Here is a 23,312-nt window from a genome sequence, read left to right as displayed (position 1 = left end):
GCAATTTATGTTTTTTTCGTCTTTAACTAAACTCATCTGTACTGCTACCGTACTATTGTACAGCATTAATGGCAGAAGACGATCAGGCAGTAACAGTAGTGTCAGAGACACTGACAACCCATAGAGGGTGCTACAACTTCATGGGTTCAGGCAGGAGGTAAAAACAGGCACAGTTCAAACCTCATCATGATGATTTGCAGCCTTAGTCAAATTACTTGTATATTGTGTCAAGAAGACCATAACTTCCTGTTGTCTTTCCCAGCATCTATAGTCTTTATTTAAAAAAAAGAGAAAGTGATGTATAAACATTCTCACATGTCTAGAATGGTCTCCTCAGCCATGTGTTCTGTTTTTTTTCTACTGGAATGCATGGCATGACTAAAAAAGGAAGTATGTGGTTTGTAAACCCTCCTCTTCCCCCAGACTGGGTTTAGAGAACAAAAAAAGACAGTGGTTTTGTAACTTTCCCTTAAGATAGTGTGACACCTATTGAGATCAGGTTATTTATTGTGTGCTGTCACTGCAGGGTGTGACTACTGGTAAAATAATAGCTGCCGCCTCCAAACAGGCAAGGAAAGAGTTAACTAGAGTCTCTTAAATATCTGTCTCTGTTGCTGAACAACCACTCATCTCCTCTGGCAGCCAAGGACTGACAATCAGCCAGCACTTGAAGTGTTTTCATTGCAAGAGTCCAGAGAAGGTAAGCCCACTGCTGTGATGCAGCTACAAGCCTATCACTTTTTTTTCAAACCCCTCTATTTCAGACACTCCAGGAACCACTATGTACCTTCTAACAAACACACACATCCTGATTGCAGCTACCTGGTGTCATTAGTTCTCTTAAGAGAGAGTAGGTCAATTTGTCCTAACTTCTCTCTGAAGCTTAACTTACACAAGAAAACCATTATTATTTTTCCAATTGCTCAAATGTTAGCAGGCTAGGCTAAGCTACTGCCATAGTCACATTCCTTTATCAAGTTAGGGCTTGCTAGAATACATGACAGTATTTCCTAAGTGAAAGAACAGACATGGCCTTCTTTCTACAGCCAAATGCAAAAATAACTTTGGTGCTCTTGAGAGAGAGAGCCATGATAAGAGGACATAGGAATGTTGCTGTGTGAGATCCAACCAAAACAAATACTTTTACTGTAGCCATACATCGTACTGACTTTATAGCGCTCACATAACCAAACTTCTGGGAGAACAGAAGACAACACCCTTTACACAAACTTTGTTGACAAACCTTCGCCAGGCCAAGTACAGATGAACGTTTCCCTTTCCTGTTTACTACAACAACTGTAGCAGCCTTAACAAGCCCTCATTAAACCTAGGCCATCCTGTACAAATACAACTGTGTGCATTTGCATGTATAAGCTTGTGTACTAACTGATTGCAGTGTTCAAATGCTTCTAATGCCTTCTGATTGTTGCTCTATGTTGACCTGTCTGTTATCCGATAGGTCAGACATCCCACCCCCACGTCAACTCATTCAACATACCAAGGAACATGAAGAAAAGAGAACCCATTACTAAGCAGAACTCCACCCCAAATCTTGTGAGAGGTGAGTCTGCTGTACTCACACACACACACACACACACACACACACACAGAAGGCACACACACACATGAATACTAACACATGTGCACTCAGGCAAAGCACAAACCCATGTACAGCATACACAGACATGTGTCTGTGCACCTACTGTGCACGCACAAACTGACACACGTACACAAATATGCATGCCCATATTCACCAAGTGCAGTTTCTTCTTTCCACTCATAAACAAGATATGCCAACCCTGACATTCCAGGTCACCCGACTATGAAGTGCACCATTGACAGTTCACAAGGTGACCGTTCAAGCATTCAGCCTAAAATACATGGTGAACTTTTACGTGCACCATGGACCACTATAACATGCTAGTTCAAAGCCTTCCTTAAGTTATGTTCCTCAAAACAGCTGATACTGCACAGATATGTGTGTAAAATGAAAACATTATGCTGGCTTGTTTTTCATGGATGCAGTATTCACTTATTTTTGGTTCATAGGAGGAAACGTGCATGACAAGAGGGAAACTATGTATACTGTAAATTTGCATGTGTTGCTGCAACAGCTGTAAAGTCTAACACCTACTCTTTTGTTACTGACTGAGCAACATCTTTATTTGATGTGAGGCAGAGAGAGAGAGCATACAATCACTTAAATGAATCTAATATTCCAAAATGATATATACACCATCTGAAAAATAACTACTTTGATAATATCAACTAAAATGTTTACCTTTAAAATATATACTTTTGCTCTAATTTGCTAAAATAAGGATACATTTGTGAAGATTATGTTTATCTGTAATGTGATAGTTTTTCCAAATGGAAAATATAGATTTATACCAGTATATTTTTCTACCAGAGCCTGGTCTTTTTACTCTACCAATACATTCTTACAGATATGATATGTATAAAGGCTTCTTCAATGCCAGAGTGGTAATGACTTATAGGGAAAATCCCTTATCTCCCCTTTCACACTCTCTAAGGGAAATGCTCCCCTAATCTCTCTTACTCTGATGGGTTGAAGGGTGCCTTGTTTCCCATCCATATTTAAAGTTGAAATGGACACAGTAATACAGTATGCACTAGATGCACTAAAACCAGTTTGTCCAGTAAGGTCAAGTGAATCAACATCCATTTGGACTTGGTTGTCAAAGCCATTTTTCCAGGCAGCACATAAAGGTTCTCAGTAAAACTGTTTCGTGAAATAGTTTGGGATTATGCTTTTCAGTATGTGTTTGTTCAATCCCCATTTTAGTAACGGTATCTAACTGCTAATATTGGCTGTCTTAAATCATGTCTGCAGTGGCATTCCTTCAAATTGTGCAATGTGAGGCATTATATAATCGAATTTCCTGACAAACTGGAGAGGGCTGTGAATTGTTAAGTAGGAGCGGCACTGTAAATGGCAGTTGGGAAGTAAAAGGGTGGTACCAGACAGGTCAGGTCAGGCAGGAGGGCTCTGGGTAGTGGGCAGGTACCAGAGTAGAGCTTTTCTGAGGCGGGGTCAGTTTGCTGCCAATTGTTCCCCTGCTACAAACGGACAAAGGGCTGGGAGACAACACAAAGAAAAATACAGTTTTTCCTCCAAGGACTCCTTCACTCAAAGCAAAGATTAAAACAGGTAAATATTATGCAGCATAAAGCTAGTTATTTTGTGGAAGTGTTCTTACGGTCTGTAACGTTCCTTCCTTCAGAGTTGGTACATTGTGTTCCGCTTTTTAAATTATTATACATGTGGTATGTGTTCCTGGCTGCTTTTAGTAGCTAGCTTCATACACATTCGGTGATCTACAGCCTTTAAAGCCACACGTGCCAATATATGTTTTGTTAGTTTCTGTGTTAGCAGAGGGATATTATGCATGTGATCACATAGCAGATGGTAGAAGTGGTGTTGTAATAGCTTGGCAAGGATGAGTGAATACACAAGGTCACTGAGACTCCAAGAAGACTCTTAGTATTCCATGATAGGGAAGTCTCTTTGGGCGTATAATTACCAAGGTCCGTGGATACATGATCATTTGGTAAAACTATGCATTATGTTCCAGTGTGTTTCATTGAATGTGGCATGTTGCTTTGAGAACCAAGCCTTCCATTTTTAGAGGTGCTTAGTCACGGTATTAAACAGACATGCCAAGGTATGCTAAGTTTGTACTTTTTCTCTGTAAACATGGGCTGAACTCTCGAACAATGAGGGGTGTGGTCGTTATGCCATTGCCAAATCTTCAACAAGGCTCGCTTCTGGCAGAAGCATAAACAGTTTTGTTTATCCAGTGTTCACATGCGTGTCTTGGTAGCCTCCCTAAAGACTACCACAGCAGATCGTCTTGGGAATAACAGCAGATAAAAGGCATCAGTGAGTTTGTAGAAGGGAAACAGGGACACGAACACGTCATATGGGAACTCATATTTCCAAGGTAAACACCACTCAAATAGAGTGACAGTATGTAAAGTAGAATAAGAGTAATAAGAGTCTTCTGTTCTGATGTCATGTGAACTAAAGCTAAAGTTCCTAAAAAATTGATCCCCAACTCCCTACAGCACAATAAAAGAGGAGTGAACAGCACACTAAGGAACGTTAGCCATACATGCAGCTGTTGACACGATTAGAATCAAGTGGGACAAGTATGCTTTCTCACCACTGCCCTGAGAGCCAGTTGTGACATACCGACTTAGATCAGCAGGCCAAGTTGCTAGGACTCTCCCGCAACCTAAAATAGAGGGGGGAGAGAGATTCTCCAGACAGCAACAACTAGCAGCTGCTTCATACTGTACATACACAGAACTGAATAAACAACAGCGGAAAGGTTGAAAGAGAAAGAACAACAGTAAGAGGAAGTCACTAAGAAGCAAATAAAGATAATGGACACCCAGACAGACTGTAGTTTGATAAACACTTAAGAGAGCATTGAGAGAGTCGAGAGAGTTGAGAAGGGACAGCAGATCAGAAGAGTCAGTCAAACTGGAAAGACTCCACAAAGACTGACCTGGACAATAACAATAAGGTAGAAAAGATTCTACAAAGAGCCAGAAGGCCAAACCCAGAGTCTGAGACGGACGCAGAAAGCCGTCTTAAGTATCACAGCATTGACTGAGGAAGTCAAAACGAGACAGTCAGATTCACTGCACAGACTGAGGACTACAGTGCTGGAAATAGTGACTCACCAAACTAGTGGTCGAAGGCCAGGCATGGCCAAAATCACGGCTGAAGGTAAGCGAGAGGTTGAGCTGCCCAACTGACGATGGTGTTGCCTGCTGACAATGCGAGAGTTGTATAATGTCAATTATGTGTGATTGTGAGGGTCAGTGAATACCTATGGCTTAGGGCACATTTAGGGTCAGGTTGTAGTGGATGGGGCTTTTCGTGAAAGAGAAAAAGACTGAACTGACAAAAGCCAAATAGGTAGTGCTGAAAAGGGGCATTCTCAGAGGACATGAAGATACAGCTAACAATGAGATAGGGTGAGTTGACAGTTTGATGTCACTTGTTTTGTGCCAACTAACCTGATCCTACAGACACATAGTCTTAGTGATTCCTAAAAAAACGAACCCATAACTTTAAAAAAAACGAACAAATGTGTCTTGTTTATTACTGTATATGCTAAAAGAAACTACCCGTCCAACACATGATTAGGTCAGGTGGTTTCATCCCTGACACCAGTTAGTGCCTAGATGCAGCTTGCCTAAAGGCACCAAGTGAACATGGAAAAAGTCTGAAAAGGTTTCCACATCCGAGTTCATGTTAAATCCCTCACATCTGACTTGGTCTGACTTACTGTGGGGGATACAGTTCTTTGTTTACAAAGCCATTAGAAAGGTTTTCAGAGGAGTTTGTCACTTGATGAAGAGATCCAGAATGTTCAATTTTTAAGTTTGTTGATTCAGTCAAGTAGTAGTCCATTTTAGAGACCAAATTGGCAATTGACCAACTAACCAACTCGCAGATGCTATGGGAACAGTGGCAGAAGTATTATTAGCCACAGCAAAAATACAACCAATAAATTAATGACATCAGTGACATCAATATGCCATCAAAAGGAAATATACTGTGTGACCTGTTTAACGATTTGTATAATTAAATATCAAAGTATGTAATGAGTCTGTAAAAGGATTTAACCAAGAGCAACAGCCCCAGATACAAAAGCAACAACAGTTTAAATGTAAACCATTTTCTGTCATCTTCTGATATTTAGAGGAAATTGGGGTTGGCTATATTCCACTTCTAAGGTAACCGATATTACCAAAGGGTAGTTGCTACATATTCTTAGTTACAAAAATGTCTGCACTCAGAGCTCAATTTGTATGTTTCAGACAATACAACAATCAGCACTCATTCTCTAAAATAACAGTTTGTTCTTGATTTCTCAGTAACTTGTAAACAAATATTTACTGTTTTTCTTGATGTGTATGTAATTCACCTCAGTATTTTGCATTCACGAACAGCATGATCCTTGATCGTGTGAGTAGACAGATTGTATGTCATGCTGTCAGTCTGTGGGAGCCTAGTGTTTACTGTAACCTGACTAACCGTGGCAGCACATGTAGGCATTCAGAAACATAAGTCACAGGCTGAGGACATGTTTACTGCGGTGATTTAAGCAAGGGTGTTGCAAGAGGAGCCATGTCCCCGCTTTACCAACACACCTCTCATATCCTGCTTGTAGATGCACTTATTATCTACTGACACTAAGATAATATTGACCTTCCCTCACTGCAGCAATATCATTTTCAATAGCGTAACAAGACTTTAACCCTTGTGTTATCTTCGGGTCATTCTGACCCATCAGTCATTGTGACCCACCGTCGTATTGCGACAACTTTACCGCATACAAAAACAAAGTGAAGCATTTTCTTTTAACCGTTGGGCTGTCTCAGACCCCCCACATTGCAAAGGTTAAAAGAAAGTATTTTTATTTGTTTTTGTATTGGTTAAAATTGGGTAAACACAACGATGGTTCGTTATGAACCTTTGGGTCATGTGACCCGAAGGCAGCACGAGGGTTAATTAAAGTGTGCTTAATCTACATACACATGCACATAAGAAAAAGAACATTGCAGCATGGTATAATACAGTACAGATATCGTGTAGTATATCAATCGTCATTTACAACAATGTTTCTCGTTAATTTCCCCACAAAGTCCATTTTCTCTGTCCTTATGAGTGTCCATTCTTTCTCTTTCTTTCTTGCCCCAGAGATGCCCCGCCTTTTCCCCAAACTCTCGCTGTGCGAGGTGGATGAGAATGTGCGCCGGATTGCGGAAAAGGTGTACGCGTCTGCCCTGAAGGAGGAGGACTCCAAGGATGTCCTCTCCATGTACACCGTGCCTGAGGACTGTCCCATCGGCTTTCAGCAGGACCGGGAGAGGGAACTCCTCAAGGAGATGGCCGAGCAGTCAGAAGAAACCGTCAAAAGGTCAGGACATGTGGGGACCTTGAGTAGGGCTCAATCCCTGGACCAAACCTGTGTTTAAGTGTTGAAACCCCTTTTGTTTATCCCCCCAAAAAGTACATGACAGCCAACTGAAGACACGTTCACATCTATCGAATCATTATTTGGCTCGACACCGTTCTCACCCCGTGCTAACTGGCATCCCCACAGGAAGAAGAGTTTCCGGATGATGCGATCGCAGTCGGTGTCTCAGGCGTTCCCTCCCGTCAGTGCAGAGTGGGCCCTCTCTGTGGTGGCTCCTCTGTTGTCTCCCACTTCAACTTGCCCAGCACTGCCAGACAACCTCATCGATTTCCAGAGGGTCACCATCAGTGGAGATTATTGTGCCGGGGTATATATCTACTTGATTTATGAATGAATGCATTTATATTAGTCTGTCCATACAGAGGTGTACTTAATATATTTCCATGATCTAATATGGGGGCACTTTTATGACAATATGAATCATTTTCAGGTTTTGGGGGCGTCACATAACATTCTAGCCTAGAAAAGACAGTAGGATGCAGTATTTCAATGTATTTGCACATGACCTTCCCCAGATCACAGTGGAGGACTATGAGCAGGCAGCTAAGAGCCTGTTGAAGGCTCTGTTCATCAGGGAGAAGTACTCCAGACTGGCCTACCACCGCTTTCCCAGGACCGTAGCCCAGTTCCTTCGCAGCTCAGAGAATGAGAAGTGGAAGGAGGAGGACGAGATCATGCCAGGTATAAGGAGGACCTCTGCTCTGGATTTGACCTTGATTTTGGGAAAAAAAAGGCAATTGTCACTTGACCAATGCTCTTGGACTAATAGGGATTAGGATTCCAAAAGTCAGGGAAGATGGGAAGGATGTGGCTCATGTCAGTTGGAAAGATCTCCATGTCTGGATATTGCACAGTGTGAATTGCATTCACGGTGTGAATGTGTGTTTTGCTGGCGCAATTTACCCATTATTTTAATTGTGATTGGGCATGGAAACACACAGCTTGTGAGTAAATTGGGCCAAAAAAATACACATTTATGTCCATTTTCCCAGTACCATTTTTCACCTGACAATAGCGTTTAGACGGTACCCCATTGCTTGTGCGTTTCCAAAACATGGGCCCAGTCTATGCCAATCATACTTGTAGGCACCTGTGTAAGTTGCTGCAACAAATTCCTGATCAGCCCAACACATTTGCAGAGCTAATTCATGCTGACACATACTGGCGCCAGTTCAAATATTGAAAACAGTCCCCAACATGAAGTCACACCATGTTCAACCGGCTGTTTCCTTGTTGGTTTCTACCTCCCTGTAATTCCACTCTGTCGCTCCCTCCATTTGTTTGTCAATGCGGCCCACAGACGTGTGCCCGTGTCCACGCGAGGGCGAGGACCCCTACAGCCTGGAGGGCATCCCCGACGACCTGAACTACGTGCTGCAGATGAAGGACGGCATCGTGAACGTGTACGACGACGAGGAGGCCCTGAGGCAGCAGCGTCCGCGCAGCCTGCCCTACCCCGACATAGAGACCTTCGCCATCGACATGAGCCACGTCCTCGCCATGATCGCCGACGGCCCCACGTGAGTGGCCCCCCGTCGAGTCCTCCCTACGACGAACGTCCACACGACGACAGGGCTTCTCTCTCTTAACGTGCGCTGGTTTTGTGTCTCGCCCAGGAAGACCTACTGCCACAGACGTCTGAACTTTCTGGACTCGAAGTTCTACCTCCATGAGATGATGAACGAAATGGCAGAGATGAAAGAGCTGAAGAGTGTAGCGCATAGAGACTTCTACAACGTCAGGAAGGTTGGTCTCCCATTAAGTCCATCATCCCATGTTCTGTGAGGACAGAAACAGCACAGTATAAAAACACAGCAAGATGGAACCAACAAATAAACTAAAAAGGACAAATAAAAGTTGTACATAGAGATGATGCAATATACAGTGTTTCACCGTAATTTTGCAGAAACATATGAGAGTAACATCCTCTACACAAAAGCTCCTCCGTTAAATGATCTCTTCTCTAATGCAGTAATTCAGAACACATCTACATCCAACGACTGGATATTGCTTTCTCATCCACAGGTAGACACACACATCCACGCAGCCGCTTGCATGAACCAGAAACATCTGCTCAAGTTCATCAAGACCACCTACCAGACCGAGGCAGACCGTGTGGTCCTGGAGAAGGGCGGGAAGACGTTCACCCTCAAAGAGGTGTTCGACAACTTGAAAATGGACCCCTATGACCTCACTGTGGACTCCCTGGACGTACATGCAGTAAGTATTACCGTGTTTCATATCTCAAACGTTCATTTGAAAGATGGGCTCACTTGAAAAAAGGTTTGGCCATGAAAATAGTCATTCCTGCTGCGTACGAGCAAAAGGTCCTGCGGAATGAAGCAAGATGGTTGTGTGATGGACCTTTTCCCATGTGAGAGACCTCACTGATATTCTCTTAGAAAAAGTACATTACTTCTTTAAAGTATTGGGTTTCACAGTAGCTATGGTTGTTTGCTATCTTCAGACATTACCAAAAGGTTTGGCTACATAATAGTCAAAGATTATAGCACTCGTGTAATTCAATGATTCAATTAGAAATCACATGTTGCACTGAGTGAGCAGAGGTTATAAAGGCACACACGTTTCTCCCTTTCCTTCCCAGGGAAGACAGACGTTCCATCGGTTTGACAAGTTCAACTCCAAATACAACCCCGTAGGGGCCAGTGAACTTCGAGAGATTTACATCAAATCAGACAACTACATCCAAGGAGAATATTTTGCACGTCTCATCAAGGTACAGTACAGTCATAAGAGTGACACCTTTTGAAATGAGAACGTGAAACGTTCATTTGTTCTAAAACCACTTCAAAAAGATTGATGGTTCTTATGGGATGGTATTTAACACTTTTGCACTGTCAGCAAAATGACAGAAATCTTTCATTTTGTGTCTCTCACATCCTCTGATAGGAAGTGGCACACGAGTTGGAGGAGAGTAAGTACCAGCACGCTGAGCCTCGCTTGTCCATCTACGGCCGCTCTGCTGACGAATGGGAGAACCTGGCCTCCTGGTTCATCCAGCACAAGGTGCACTCCACCAACATGCAGTGGATCATCCAAGTGCCCAGGATCTAGTAAGTTTGTAAATAAATACTTTGAATGTTGTAAGTTAATAACTGGGGTTTGTAGGAACAAAGTTGTACCTTGGATTAAGCATAACCAGAGCAATTACGCACATACACTTACAGGGCATGCCTTACATACATTTGTGCTAATTTGAACATGTCTTAGTCTGAGTTTCACAAATCCATGTGTTTCCAGTGATATTTTCAAGTCAAAGAAAATAGTTCCCAACTTTGCCAAGATTCTGGAGAACATCTTCCTTCCCCTGTTTGAGGCCACGGTCAATCCACACAAGCACAAGCAAATCCACATCTTCCTAAAATATGTGAGTATCCAACCACAGTTTCGCACTGATATCAAGTTTCTCTTTCTGTCACTAACTCAACGCTTGTGACTGTTTGCTTATTGTTATGGGAGTGCCATTCACATGTGTGCCAAGTTCTATCGAGTAATAGAACTTGTCTTTACAACTAAGTCATTGTGAGATAATCGCCAGGTGTGGTAATAGGTTACACCTGTCAACGAAGTTGTGTTGCGACACTGTGATCCTTTAAAACGCAAGTGTAAAGCATCTTATTTATGGATTTGAATCAGCATGTATACTTCAACTTCAAGAACGTCTCAAATTGGATGTCACTATAGCGTGATCTCCTCCTGTATGTAGGTGACAGGCTTTGACAGCGTGGACGATGAGTCCAAGCACAGCGACCACATGTTCTCCTACAAGAGCCCCAAGCCTGAGGAGTGGACCACCGATGACAACCCACCCTATACCTACTATCTCTTTCACATGTACGCCAACATCATGGTGCTTAACAACCTGCGCAAGTAAGTCTCTCATCTTCCATCACAAAAGTGTTAAGGGTGTTTGGTGAGCAATGTCAGCTCGCTGGCATTGTTTCCATCACAAAAGTAGCCTAAGTGTCTGATTGCTTCACACGGGTGTTGTGACATGGAAACAATGAAAAACAAAAACCTCAGAAGTAATGACCATAATTACAGTTTTGGCAACTTCCTTTTCGAGGAAATGTTTTTGACTGACTTGTAAATTGGGTCCTATTCTTATGTGTACTTTTCTGCAATTAATCTTAAGCACTCCCATGGAATGTTAAAACTGGTTTCATGGTTACCTCAGGGAGAGAGGGCTCAGCACCTTCCAGTTCCGCCCTCACTGCGGCGAGGCTGGTTCCATCACCCACCTGGTCTCCGCCTTTCTCACGGCTGACAACATCTCCCATGGCCTCAACCTGAAGAAGGTGAATCATTTCAACTGTGACCTTTGATATCTGACAGCTCAGAATCAAAAGAATGTCTGTTTTTTTAGTCCTTGTTGTTCCCTGAATTCTCTGCACCTGTATGAAAGAACTTGATCATGCTAACTGGTTGCTCACATCTATACTATCCCAGAGTCCCGTGTTGCAGTACCTGTACTACCTGGCCCAGGTGCCCATCGCCATGTCTCCCCTCAGCAACAACAGCCTCTTCCTGGAGTACTCCAAGAACCCCCTTAAAGAGTTCCTGCACAAGGGCCTATGTGTGTCCCTCTCCACTGATGACCCCATGCAGTTCCACTACACCAAGGTCAGAATCACAGAGGCAACAAGAACATATGATCAATGAATTAAAGGTCACTGGTATATTATCCCTGATATCTTACACTTCCTGTTAGATCCTTCCCCTATATTGTATTGTCCATTATACTAGGCACACTGTGTACTATGTGCCTTTTATGTTAGTGTGCATTATATCCGACGCATTAAATCAGTCTATTTACATTTTATTATTATTAATTTCAAGTATGAGTCAAAAGCTTGTAGCTGATTCATTTAAACCCTTCACAACTGTTTTGTACACCATGGAACCACAAAAGGTTACAATTCCCCTGACGGAAAATAATGTATCATGCCAGACAGGTGTATATGAGAGGATGTACTTAATACTTCAAACATTAATTAAAAATATATAATTATGTTGCAATTGAAGTATTAGTGGAAATTGATATTCAGAGAGTGTAAAAGGTGCAAAATACTGTATATTCCACAAATATAATTATCATGTTAATGCCATGTCTCTCTTTAACCTGCTGTAGGAGGCTCTGATGGAGGAATATGCCATTGCAGCCCAGCTGTGGAAACTGAGTACCTGTGATGTGTGTGAGATTGCCAGGAACAGTGTGCTGCAGAGTGGCCTGTCTCACCAGGTACTGTGTGATGAGTCAGAATCCTGCCCTTTGGAACTGTCAGGGTTTTTTATTCAACTATCTTATCTCATAAACTTATCTATCTTGTTTTACCAGCAACGTGTATGCACTCACTGTCAATGAAGAAAAGTGCAGCTCTCGGTTCAGGAAGATCTTGCCAGAATGAGCTAGAATGATTATTTTGAAATTTTGACAGGTTATGAAGCCAAGAGCCCTTTTACCAGAACACATTTTTCACCCCTCTCATATTACTTATCAACATAACACAGCTATCATTAGCCACCACCTGATTATGTTTTTGAACATTCTTGAGCAGCCTATGTTGTTTTCACACATTAGAAACCTTACATCCTTAACCTCTTTTCTTCCTCTCTCAAAAGGAAAAGAAACACTTCCTTGGTCCGAACTACCTGAAGGATGGACCAGATGGCAACGATATCCGTAGGACAAATGTGGCGCAAATACGCTTGGCATACCGCCACGAGACTCTGTGCAATGAGCTCAGCTTCCTGGTGGAAGCAGTGAAGACGGAGGCCACCGCCGCACTGGCCATGTCACAGCCTGTGTCACAGAAACAGTAGTCTAAAACATGTCGAGCTCTGGGATCCTGTTATGATCCTCTCAACATGTATCCTTCCTCCCCTCTGTTAGGTCAATCTGATCAAACATGATTGGAAAGGTGCAAAAAATGTCTTGCTGAGCTGAGATGTTGGCAAGTACCATTAGGTCAGCTATTATCCCCCAGGAAGTGGGATTTTGGACAAATGGAAAGAGCACCATATTAAATAAGGCTGTGTAGACCAAACAGAACCAGCAGTGCAATTTTGAACCATCATGGCAAACAAACTGCATGTACACAAATTGTCCTGTCTGGGCATCCATTTAACTGGTTTTATCAGGAGCATGCACTACCAGTTAGCTTCTGTTCACCTGCAAAATATTCTTTCAGAAGCTAGTTTTTTGTTAGCATGTTTACTGGGCTGGTGAATGGGAAGTCCATATACTGAATTGTAATGAGACACTGCCCCCTTCAGCTTGTCTTCGAAGCACATGGTGGGTTGTGTCCATTTCTGTGTGGGAACTTAGAGATTTTAGCTTGGTCATTACATGGGCACGTATGGATCCTTTTTAAGAGAGCATATAGGAAAATAGCTCAACCAGCCTTTAACCGTTGAAATGATTCACTGTCCCAAAGTATGCCATGTTTAAATGTTTACATCTTCACTTTATTATATTTAGGATGAACAGGGGTGTTACATTTTTTTACATACAATAAATTGGTAACTAAAGAATGTGCCTTTGCCTTTGTCCTTTCATTCTAGAAATGTACTTTTAAATCAGAAAATAGACAGTGCACCTTCTTGTAATTCATCATAAGAAAACACCAGTGGATATTTATTTATTTATTAGGCATAACACAGCAATTAGGAATGATGTGGATTATGTTTTATATCTTTAATGGTCACTTTCAGCATTGAAGTTCTAAAATATACAGTGAAATACTTGGATATTTCTTACCAACAAATCAAGGCAGAGGTTGCTTGCACACAGTGGTAAAAAGTAGATGCTACAACCTAGAAAAGTGGCAGCAAAATATTTTCTGTGCACAAGAGTTGTATGAAAAACATTGAATAGCTCATTAGTGTTGTACATAAATTCAAATATGAGTGTTTTTATTTGTTACACCTGTTGCAAATTTTTTACTATGATTAAATCATAGTAAAAAAACAAAAAAAACACCAGAAACCATCCCTAGGTTTTAATTATCATTTTTAAAAGATCTATTTACCTATAGATATGTGAACTATACCTATAGATGTTTGAACTATCAGGAGTCAGGTGGCTGAGCGGTGAGGGAGTCGGGCTAGTAATCTGAAGGTTGCCAGTTCGCTTCCCGGCTGTGCAAAATGACGTTGTGTCCTTGGGCAAGGCACTTCACCCTACTTGCCTCGGGGAGAATGTCCCGGTACTTACTGTAAGTCGCTCTGGATAAGAGCGTCTGCTAAATGACTAAATGTAACTATATCTATATATATTTGTATAATTTTCTTTCTTTTTTGCATTAAATTATAATTAAGGTTCTTTTGTATAATCATATGTTTACACAAAGCATCTTGTTTTTCTACCTAAACCTAATTCCCCCATGTTTTTTAATATAATTATTAGGTAATTGTTAGATGGAAATCCATCCATTTCATTCATATTTGTAAAAAAAGTACAGTAAATCATTTCAATGCCATGAAAAGAAATAGAAACATAAATTAGGAAATAATCTCTTAATTTTGTATAAAGATAATGTAATTGTCAATCTGAACATAATTAAAGTATCCATGAAGTCAATTATCACATATCACAGGTGCTGAAAGTGAACCAATAGAATACAATGTATAATGAAAATGGATCACGATAGATTTAGGTGTTTCTAGACAGTTTTGTGTCCAGTTCCAAAAGCTGCCTTAAATTGTATACAAAACATCTACTGGTATTTAGAATTCAAAGTGCAATTACTTATAAAAGTTTGAATAACCAGGCAACCAAAAACCATGACAATGCAGTACACTTTAGATTAGGACAGATACCTCGGAAGTTTATATCCACATGTAGGTTTTAAAGAAATCAGGTAAAAATGACTTTGAAACTATAGAAAATGTACAAAAAGGATAACTCAAAAGTGATACATTGCCAGTAGTTATTGCATACAGTGGAGAACACAGCGCAGCAGGAAGAAAGGCAGCGCTAACGGGATATTTCCAAACCGAAAAACCATTCACAATGTCGATTTGTCTCTAAACCCGGCTAAAAACACGACTTATTCTCAAGTGATTCAGGTGCATTTGATTTCAATGATCGGGTAGGATGTATGGGAGGGGTTTGCACTTCTATAGACAGTCCATTGGTTACATCACACCAGGAAATCGGAATCCACTGCACCCAAAGTTCTTGAACCTCAATAAGCACTACACTGACACAACTCTGTCTCTACGGTTAAAGTGGCTTAGTGCTGAGCTTAAGGTATGTGCGGGTGGCCTGCCTCGTCTGCCAGGTTGAGGATGTAACCAGCGATGTCTTCCTCAGTGGGTACATCAGACATGACCCACGACTCGTTGGCGGCTGTCACTTGCAGGCGACATATTGGACAGTTTCGGCTCTGTCCGCTCCTGCAATACAAGAGAATATCTCCATTTAAGATTTTTTTTTAAAGGCATCGTTTTTCACATGACAGTAAATGAGTGTAAGGCAGAGTTTCTGGATACATGTACAGCTTGTGTCTCTGTAAGGTCAAGAGGTCATGCAGCGAGGCCCCCTCTGAGCAGAATATAGCATGCAGTCTAGACAGTGGGGAGACAGTAAGGAAAATCATGTACAAATAAGGCTTATGTGATTAACGACCACTTCACCTGTTGAACGTTCTAGTGTGTCAATACACTGACCACTGAAGACCCGTTAAGGAAGCAATTCTGTGCATTCTATATCTGTACTGTCCAACTCATGTATTTAAGCACTCTTGTAATAGAGTCTTCACTCATGCCATCAGCTCGTCTTGAACTGATTGTTTGATCCGGGCCGCTCGACTAATAAACCCAAGTCAACTCCTTTACTTTGTCGTGACTCTTTCCGGCCTGCCTTCTCCAGAATTTACATCTTATCAATGAGTCTGCTGGATATTACAGTTTCCTGGCACTAATCGTTGTCATACTGTTAGAACCGTTCTTATGGTCCACAAACACACAAAACTACAGTAACTCTAATGTGTTTGCGCAGACTAAACAATGAAGACAGACACGACTTCATTACAATATGGTTGGAGTGTTTGTGTCTGTGTGTATGTGTCTTTACCATTTGTCAATGCACTTCTGACAGAAGCTGTGTGCGCAAGGAAGGATGAGGTCAGCTTTTCCGTCCATGCAGATACAGCACTCCTCCTCGTCAGTCAACTGTTTAACTCTGCAGGGAAACACAAACAACACAAGAGACACACAAATACACAAAAGAGAAAAAAATACACATGGGGGGGGGGGGGATATGAACACTGTGACTAACAGCCATTCAGAGATGTGCACATATTTGTGTATTTACAATTCATAAGGTAATGTTATTTCTCACCTGCCCATCCACATGCTGGCCTGGCAGGATTCTGCCGAAGAGAGCTGGCCGGAGGGCCCCTCGCTGGCGACCCCTGCTGACAACACTTCAGCTGCCTGGCTGGTGATGTCCCGGTACAGCTGGATGAACTGGTACAAGTTCATGATGCGTGAAGCCTCCACCATGCCGTTCTCTTTGTTTATCTGCCAGAGCATGGGAAGCCACACACTGAAGCATGTAAACACACACACACGTTGGCACACACACTAACGCAGTCACACAACCATGGAGGCACTCTCTTTCTCATGAGGACATACTGACAGGCGGATACACACACGCACACACACACACACACCCTTCTGTAGCAAACAGTTCATCCTAGCCAACTCACCTTGGTACAGACTATTCTCACAGCTACTTTCCACAGAGCGCTGGAATCCGAACCTGTCTGGACTTCAAAGAGCAGGTGCTTCGGCTGTCCAGCAGCCAGTTTAGCAGTCCTACGCACACCAAAAACAATTTTTGTAAACAGAATTTGGCGTTATATCCTTGGCTTCATTCAATCATTTTGAGGTCACAACAAAAAAAAGAATTACAAACACACACCCCCACTCATTGTCACCGATGTCATAACATTAAATCAGCAGTAAAAGACCGTTTCTCTTTTTTCATCGCCATTTCGATTGAGGCACACGTCAACATTATCAAAACAAAATGTCCTTTTACGCGATATCAAACAAAACGCCAGCTCTTACACGTCATTAAGCTCTGCCATTCTGCCCAGGAACTCATCGTAGGTGAGGTAGCTGCTGTCGCGCACCAGTCCTGCGTGTTTCACCAGCTTCTCAGGTAGACGGGTCATCATCGTCTGGCCCGAGAGCTGCTGGCCCATCCCTGCAGCCGGAGCCCAGCTCACACTACAGCTCTGTGGCAGAAGAACAGGGCGGCCTGGGGGGAGAGAATGCACACTTTGCCTGTAGACACTGGGTCTTCAATCCAATTATGAGTTACAAGTTAATTACAATCTTTTTGCTAAAGGTGAAAGGCATGTGCAGTCGCAAGTTTACCCTTGCAAAATGAGTACTCGTGGGTTAGACATTTGACCAGTGTCTGTCAAACCAAGTCTGTTTGCCATGTACCTAGATAGATACAGATCTGAAATGCATACTGTACTGATAAGGATTGGGACCCTAAATGATGGGCCTTCTCCATGGTTTGAAGCACAGAATTGTCTAAAGGGACATTTTGTGCTTTAGCCTAATATTTCCACCAAGTGCAAATGTATGTATACAAATAGTCTATGTTGTATAGATAGGGAGATTGAATTGCTTCATTTGTTATATTTCGGTGCTACTATTGTGTGTATATTACAATGTCATGTCATCACCTCAACTCTGTTTTTTACTTTAAGCTAATCACAGTTGTTGTTTTTTGGTTTTGTTTGTTTTACCTGTGTCTTCCAGTTACCTGACTGCTTGAATTTGAGATGAATACAGATAATTTAACTGAATCGTACGTGTGGCCAGGCTTTTCAATTGCATCGGATTATAGGAGCTGTAGTCCATACTACTTATTAAGATGTGATGTCTTCAAAAGCAAAAGCAAGCAACAACACTAGCTTTAACGACGATGATGTCATGACAATTACGTAACAGGTTCGGAAGCAGCACAACTTTCACTTTATAGTGGGTAGTTAAATAAACTCTAATAAACTAAGATGGTTATCATATTCGATTTGCCAAACTGGCAACGTGGTAGTTACAGCATGCGGTATTAATAAGGGCATGTATTTTCATAGTTAGTCTAGATGGTGTCGTGTTACCCACTAGCTAGATACTATAGCCTAGCTAAGCAAGCTAAAAACAAATACACATATTTTAAAGTGTCATCACACAAAACAAGTCTCGCTTTGATAAAGCCAGCTTTCTTAATTACCTGGTGTGGTTCTCTCTACATCGATGTGTAGCAAGCTATTCAATCTGATATAGTAGACATTCAACGGACACCTTTAAGAGTGAGTTGTCAGTTTGTTGACAGACTGGCGCTCTTTGATGACGTTACCATGAAGTAGCCTACATCTGAAGTCTTCTTTATTTTTCTGGCAAATGCTACTGCCGATTTTATTTTTATAAACACAACCCTCTACCCTGTTGATGTAGCAACATAGATTTGCAAATCTTCATGATGACGTCTATGCATAGAAATGCGATTTAACATAACCATGTTCTCAATTCATAAATATCCTCATATGGGCATAAAGCAATGATAAAAAGTTATAGAGGAAATTATCAGGCATCATTAAATATCAATGATATTGTTCTTTTTATGTAACTTAACTAAACTTCTAAATAGGTCACCTACTACAAATCCAACCAGTTCCCAACAGTGCAAAGTATCCACTACTATGTATTGGCTGTATATTATCTTTTTAGCACACAGACAGACTAATCTCAAGCATATGGAAACTAACAGTAGCCTATTTATTGACTGATCATTGTTGTCAGAACTGAGGCTTTGGACACCATTAGAGGACACACATTTCAATTTTGCTCAACTAACTCATGGCTTATTTCATTTTGGCATAATTTCTTACCTACTCCTATTATTTGTTTGTTTGTACTTAATTACCTGGAGAGAAAAAAACAACTAATATACATATTGTTAAAAAAAAAAAACTCATGGCTAGGTCTACAATATCTTAGAATTTAACAAAAATTGTTTATTATTTTGCATGACCGATCACGGCTGCAGTTTAAGAAGCCCCTTAGATATATTATATCTGATAATGGAATGAGGACATGCTGAAATAAACAGATGCTGAGGTATCTTGAGAAACACAAACATATTTTTAATGTTGAAATGAAAGGATCCTAAATATTGAAATAATGGAAACATGGATAGCCTAATTAAAATCCCATCCGTAACATAATAAATGAACACAACTTTAACACAGTAGAAAATAAACATGAAAAGTACAGTAATTGTAGTTTGTGGCACATGTATTTGCAATGCATGAATGGAAGTCTTTGCCAACACAAAAAAACTCCCTTGCAAAAACTTAACTGCTGTTATGGGGTGTTTGCTTTGTCTTTGGATTAATGTGGATGGCGAAGTCACTGGAGTACTTCCTGTTTCCTACTCCCTCCTCTTTAGGTTGGTTGTGTAGGTCCATCTCACTGTCTGTGTTTTTCCACATCTCTGTCTCAATGTCGTCCTTCAGATGTCTTCGGGGCCAAAATGGAAACACGTTCTTGTTCCTTCATGAAGAGTGAGGTGGTACAATGTAAAGTTATGGTTTTGAAGTTTCAAATCCCAATTCTAACATCCTGAGAATGTTATGAGACACATGACATTGGGTCACATTTCCAGTCATAAATAGATTTAGTGATCAGAATTTGCTGTGGTCTCTGCAGTCATACAACGTAGACAACAAGACACAAGACTCACATTTTGTAGAACCACACTGCAGCTGTTGCAGCCAGGAGCAGGAGGATTATAGCTAGGGTGAGGAACGTAGTAGATAATGCTGGAAGTCCAAGAATATGAGAAGAACAAGAAAAGCCTTATCAGCATGTAAGAATATACCACCAACCTGATAATAAAAAAAAACTTGTCCTGCAGAGCAACTTAGAGTAACTTACCTCCGAAGGGAGACTCATGGAAGGAAATCATAGTCGTTGAAAATACAGGCATCCCAGTTTGGTTGGTTAAGGAAAAAGGGGAGGAAATGGAGGACAAGTCAGAAGAGGGTGTAGAAACTCTTGGGGAAGCAGAGCGAGAAAGAGAGTCAGAGGAGGTCATGAGAAAGTGAGGGAGTGGGATGGTGGAGGAAAGGGAAGAGCGAGATGATGAATCAGTGGAGATGATGCCATTTGAGAACGCTGATTTGGCCAAGGGAGAGGCAGTTGAGGCAGTGAGAGAAATGTTTGAGACTTGAGTTGTCAACTTTGTGAGGACAGGGACTTTAGGTGTAGACTTAACAAGGTGAGGGGCAGTTGTTGTAGCAGGAGTTGATGTTGAATATGCTGTTGACTTTGTTGCTGGGACTTCTGGAGTTGTTGGGGTTTCTAAATATTTAGCAGAGGAGAAAATATACAGTACATACAAACAAGTATTTTGACTCATAATTCTTTTTTGAGAAAATACACAAGACCAGAACATGACAGCAGAATTGACAGTATATCATGTTAGAACTGTTTGCCAAACACTATTTACCTTCAGGTTTGTAACAAAAGGCACTAAATATTTTATTTCCAGGCACATTCCATGGCACCACCCCAGTCTTGTTCTGACCACATTTTACATTCCTTCTGATGCGAGGGATGACCACTATCTGTTCATGGATCCAGCCAAATCTGTTTGAATGACATTATATTGGAAATGTATATAATTTATATTTCCGTCGTATATCAGGAGTTTACATTTACATTTACATTTAGTCATTTAGCAGACGCTCTTATCCAGAGCGACTTACAGTAAATACAGGGACATTCCCCCGAGGCAAGTAGGGTGAAGTGTCTTGCCCATGGACACAACGTCAGTTGGCATGACCGGGAATCGAACTGGCAACCTTCGGATTACTAGCCCGATTCCCTCACCGCTCAGCCACCTGACTCCCTTGGCAGTTGCCCTTGGCAACTGCCAAGGGCAGTGCCCTTGGCAGATGAGTCAAGTAGATGAGATCCTGAAATAAAGCATTACATAATGATTTGCTCTGAAACACTTTTTAACCAACTATATGCTGTGGAGAAAGATTGCATTTTTGCAGATTTTCCTCATTATGAACAATAATAGAGATGATGAAATGTCAAATTTGATGTCTCTCTTAGAAAATGTTAAAAAAATTAACACGTCCACACATCTCTTTACCATGCATACTTATTGCATGATTTTGGCAGAATCTTAACAAGATACTGTATCTGGAACATGTACTTCTATTCAGTTTCAAGAGTTACAAATTCACACTTTTATATTCCAACACTGTTTAGTCGATCTCAGCGTACTTGCATGTTTCCAGTCCATGTTTGAGTGCCTTCTCAACCTGTGCTTTGGTGGCTATAGTGGCGTTCAGAAACAGGCACACGGCTTGAGCCTGAGACATGTTGAAGGCATACTTATCTCCAACAGAGACCATGAAAACTTCTGCTTTCCCACCAGACTCTGGGAAAACTTCAGAAGGAAGACAGAGTTTGACAATAATAAAATATTTGTTCAAAACACCAATTATTTGAAACAGTGATAAGCTCGTTGACATTGTTAAATTACAAAGAGAAACATATGCAACTGTAAATAGACCTGCATCATATATTGTTGTATTCGTAAATACTGTCAAATAACTGGGGAGCACCTATTTTCATATGTAAATGGAACTGTACCGAAATGGCAATAATGTAATGATCAAATGCACCTTAAATAAATATAATGTATTTGTTCTGATTACAACTGATGAAACATCAAGTGATTATCAAGTATTCAATTTCAAATCTCCTGCTATATATCTACAATATTACCACATTTATCTAATCAAATAAAAGCAAAACAACTGCATCTATGCATGTTCTTTGCATATGGATAAAAAATACAGTTTTTAACTTTTTAAACACATCAAGTATCCTACCTGTTATTTGACTATGATTAAATGGCAGTGTATAGACAACCAGAGTAAGAAATATTCCTGCAAAGAGCCAGAACCTTGCCATTGTTAAACTGGTAAACACTCAAAAAATGCTGTAGAACGCAGGGAGGAACCACATTTTCTTGTGAAGGAAAGAGCCTATTTCTGCAAACATGACTGCACATCCATCAGTGAGGCCGTGACAGAATGGACACTGGGTAGAGTAAACAGGAAGTAGGGGATGAATCTGCAGGGTGCCCCTCCATCAGAGGCCACACACCTCTACCACACAATGAGAGTAGGTCTGGAACTGCAAGCTGTTGTTCCTGAATACAGTCTGTACAGCTACATATTGTTCATGTAGCTGTACAAATGAAAGCTTCATGTTTCATGTAGCTGTTCATGAAAAAAGTAGTTGGCACAAGATTAAGTGTGTTAGCACCATTATTGTGCTTTTTTCCCACATTAGAGCCCACCTGAAAATGACATTGTGTAAAACAAGTTTACTATGGCAAATTAAGCAATTGTGTGCATATTAACCACTGACAAAGCAACACAGTAAGCCAAGTACTTCAGAGAGCGTTATGAGTAAAATGAGAGGCAACTTCCTTTTTGGAAGGATACTTTTTAAAATTGAAGTACACTACAGGATATCCTCCTACAGTCTTTGTGGTCTAAAATGTATTGCTCTTTTTCTGTCTCCCCCTCTCCCAACACAGTTATCTTCTGGGTGTCTTCAACAACCCCTCAGATTGCAAACTTTTCGATTAGCTTCTTTTTTTTTTTTTTTAAGTGTTATTGCGTATCCCTGAAAGCAACATCCAACAGGATCTCACTCTGTGATTACAGATTACTTGTCCCACAGCAGATTTTTGCTGACATGCATTGTTTAAAGTCGGAAGTAATGTTTACTATGGGGCCCATTAACAAGTCACGTGCAGAACTTTTCACACGCAATATGAAGCTCCTGAGTCCTGCAAACTCGTCTCTCCATTGTACAGTGTCTCGCTAGCCTCAACCCCTATTCCCATTGTGCCAAGTGTGTCAGTGAGGAAGATGGAGCTGCAGGTCATCAAAGCTCATCATACGTCAACAGTGACGCAAATGTCCTCTTGTTCCTGAGAATGCAAAAGGTAATCTTTTAAAACCGTTTCCAGGGCTTTCTCTGAGTCGAGGATGTTTTTCCATCTTTGGATTGGGAGATTTCCATCTCAGCAAACACATTCAATATCTCCCCCTGGAAAGACAAAAGGGTCATTGAGTATTGGATATTGGAATTTGTTGTGGGATGGTCATGCAAATGTCACAGACAGTGCATAAGGTTTGCCTA

General features: G+C 41.2%; 3 protein-coding genes across 5 annotated transcripts; 1 reads left to right on the top strand and 2 right to left on the bottom strand.

Moving 5' to 3' along the window:
- Positions 1–584: 584 nt before the first annotated feature.
- ampd3b (adenosine monophosphate deaminase 3b) lies at positions 585–13,579 on the top strand. Of its 3 annotated transcripts, XM_067235289.1 has the most exons (16): positions 585–700; positions 1,460–1,561; positions 6,743–6,962; positions 7,149–7,329; positions 7,538–7,703; positions 8,323–8,542; positions 8,639–8,768; positions 9,048–9,242; positions 9,628–9,759; positions 9,933–10,096; positions 10,284–10,410; positions 10,750–10,913; positions 11,221–11,341; positions 11,493–11,666; positions 12,175–12,285; positions 12,666–13,579. In XM_067235289.1, the coding sequence occupies exons 2-16, from the start codon at positions 1,507–1,509 to the stop codon at positions 12,864–12,866; spliced, it is 2,361 nt and encodes a 786-aa protein (XP_067091390.1). In that variant the 5' UTR covers positions 585–700; positions 1,460–1,506; the 3' UTR covers positions 12,867–13,579. The 3 variants fall into 3 exon arrangements, with proteins under 3 accessions (XP_067091390.1, XP_067091392.1, XP_067091391.1); XM_067235291.1 differs by lacking the exons at positions 585–700; positions 1,460–1,561 and adding an exon at positions 3,004–3,172; XM_067235290.1 differs by lacking the exons at positions 585–700; positions 1,460–1,561 and adding an exon at positions 4,335–4,759.
- Positions 13,580–13,647: 68 nt separating this feature from the next.
- Positions 13,648–18,425, bottom strand: rnf141 (ring finger protein 141). Its single transcript, XM_067235292.1, has 6 exons — positions 18,304–18,425; positions 17,124–17,316; positions 16,760–16,868; positions 16,390–16,571; positions 16,123–16,230; positions 13,648–15,443 (listed from the first exon to the last, which is right to left on the bottom strand). The coding sequence occupies exons 2-6, from the start codon at positions 17,258–17,260 to the stop codon at positions 15,293–15,295; spliced, it is 687 nt and encodes a 228-aa protein (XP_067091393.1). The 5' UTR covers positions 17,261–17,316; positions 18,304–18,425; the 3' UTR covers positions 13,648–15,292.
- Positions 18,426–18,764: 339 nt separating this feature from the next.
- lyve1b (lymphatic vessel endothelial hyaluronic receptor 1b) lies at positions 18,765–21,469 on the bottom strand. Its single transcript, XM_067234233.1, has 5 exons — positions 21,372–21,469; positions 20,584–20,723; positions 20,010–20,435; positions 19,816–19,894; positions 18,765–19,625 (listed from the first exon to the last, which is right to left on the bottom strand). The coding sequence occupies exons 1-5, from the start codon at positions 21,467–21,469 to the stop codon at positions 19,427–19,429; spliced, it is 942 nt and encodes a 313-aa protein (XP_067090334.1). The 3' UTR covers positions 18,765–19,426.
- Between the last annotated feature and the right edge of the window lie 1,843 nt (positions 21,470–23,312).

The sequence above is a fragment of the Osmerus mordax genome, chromosome 4 (genome assembly GCF_038355195.1).
Source record: "Osmerus mordax isolate fOsmMor3 chromosome 4, fOsmMor3.pri, whole genome shotgun sequence".
Taxonomy (NCBI): Eukaryota; Metazoa; Chordata; class Actinopteri; order Osmeriformes; family Osmeridae; genus Osmerus; species Osmerus mordax.
Note: the sequence above shows the minus strand (reverse complement) of the source record. Positions and strands in the feature narration are given on the sequence as shown.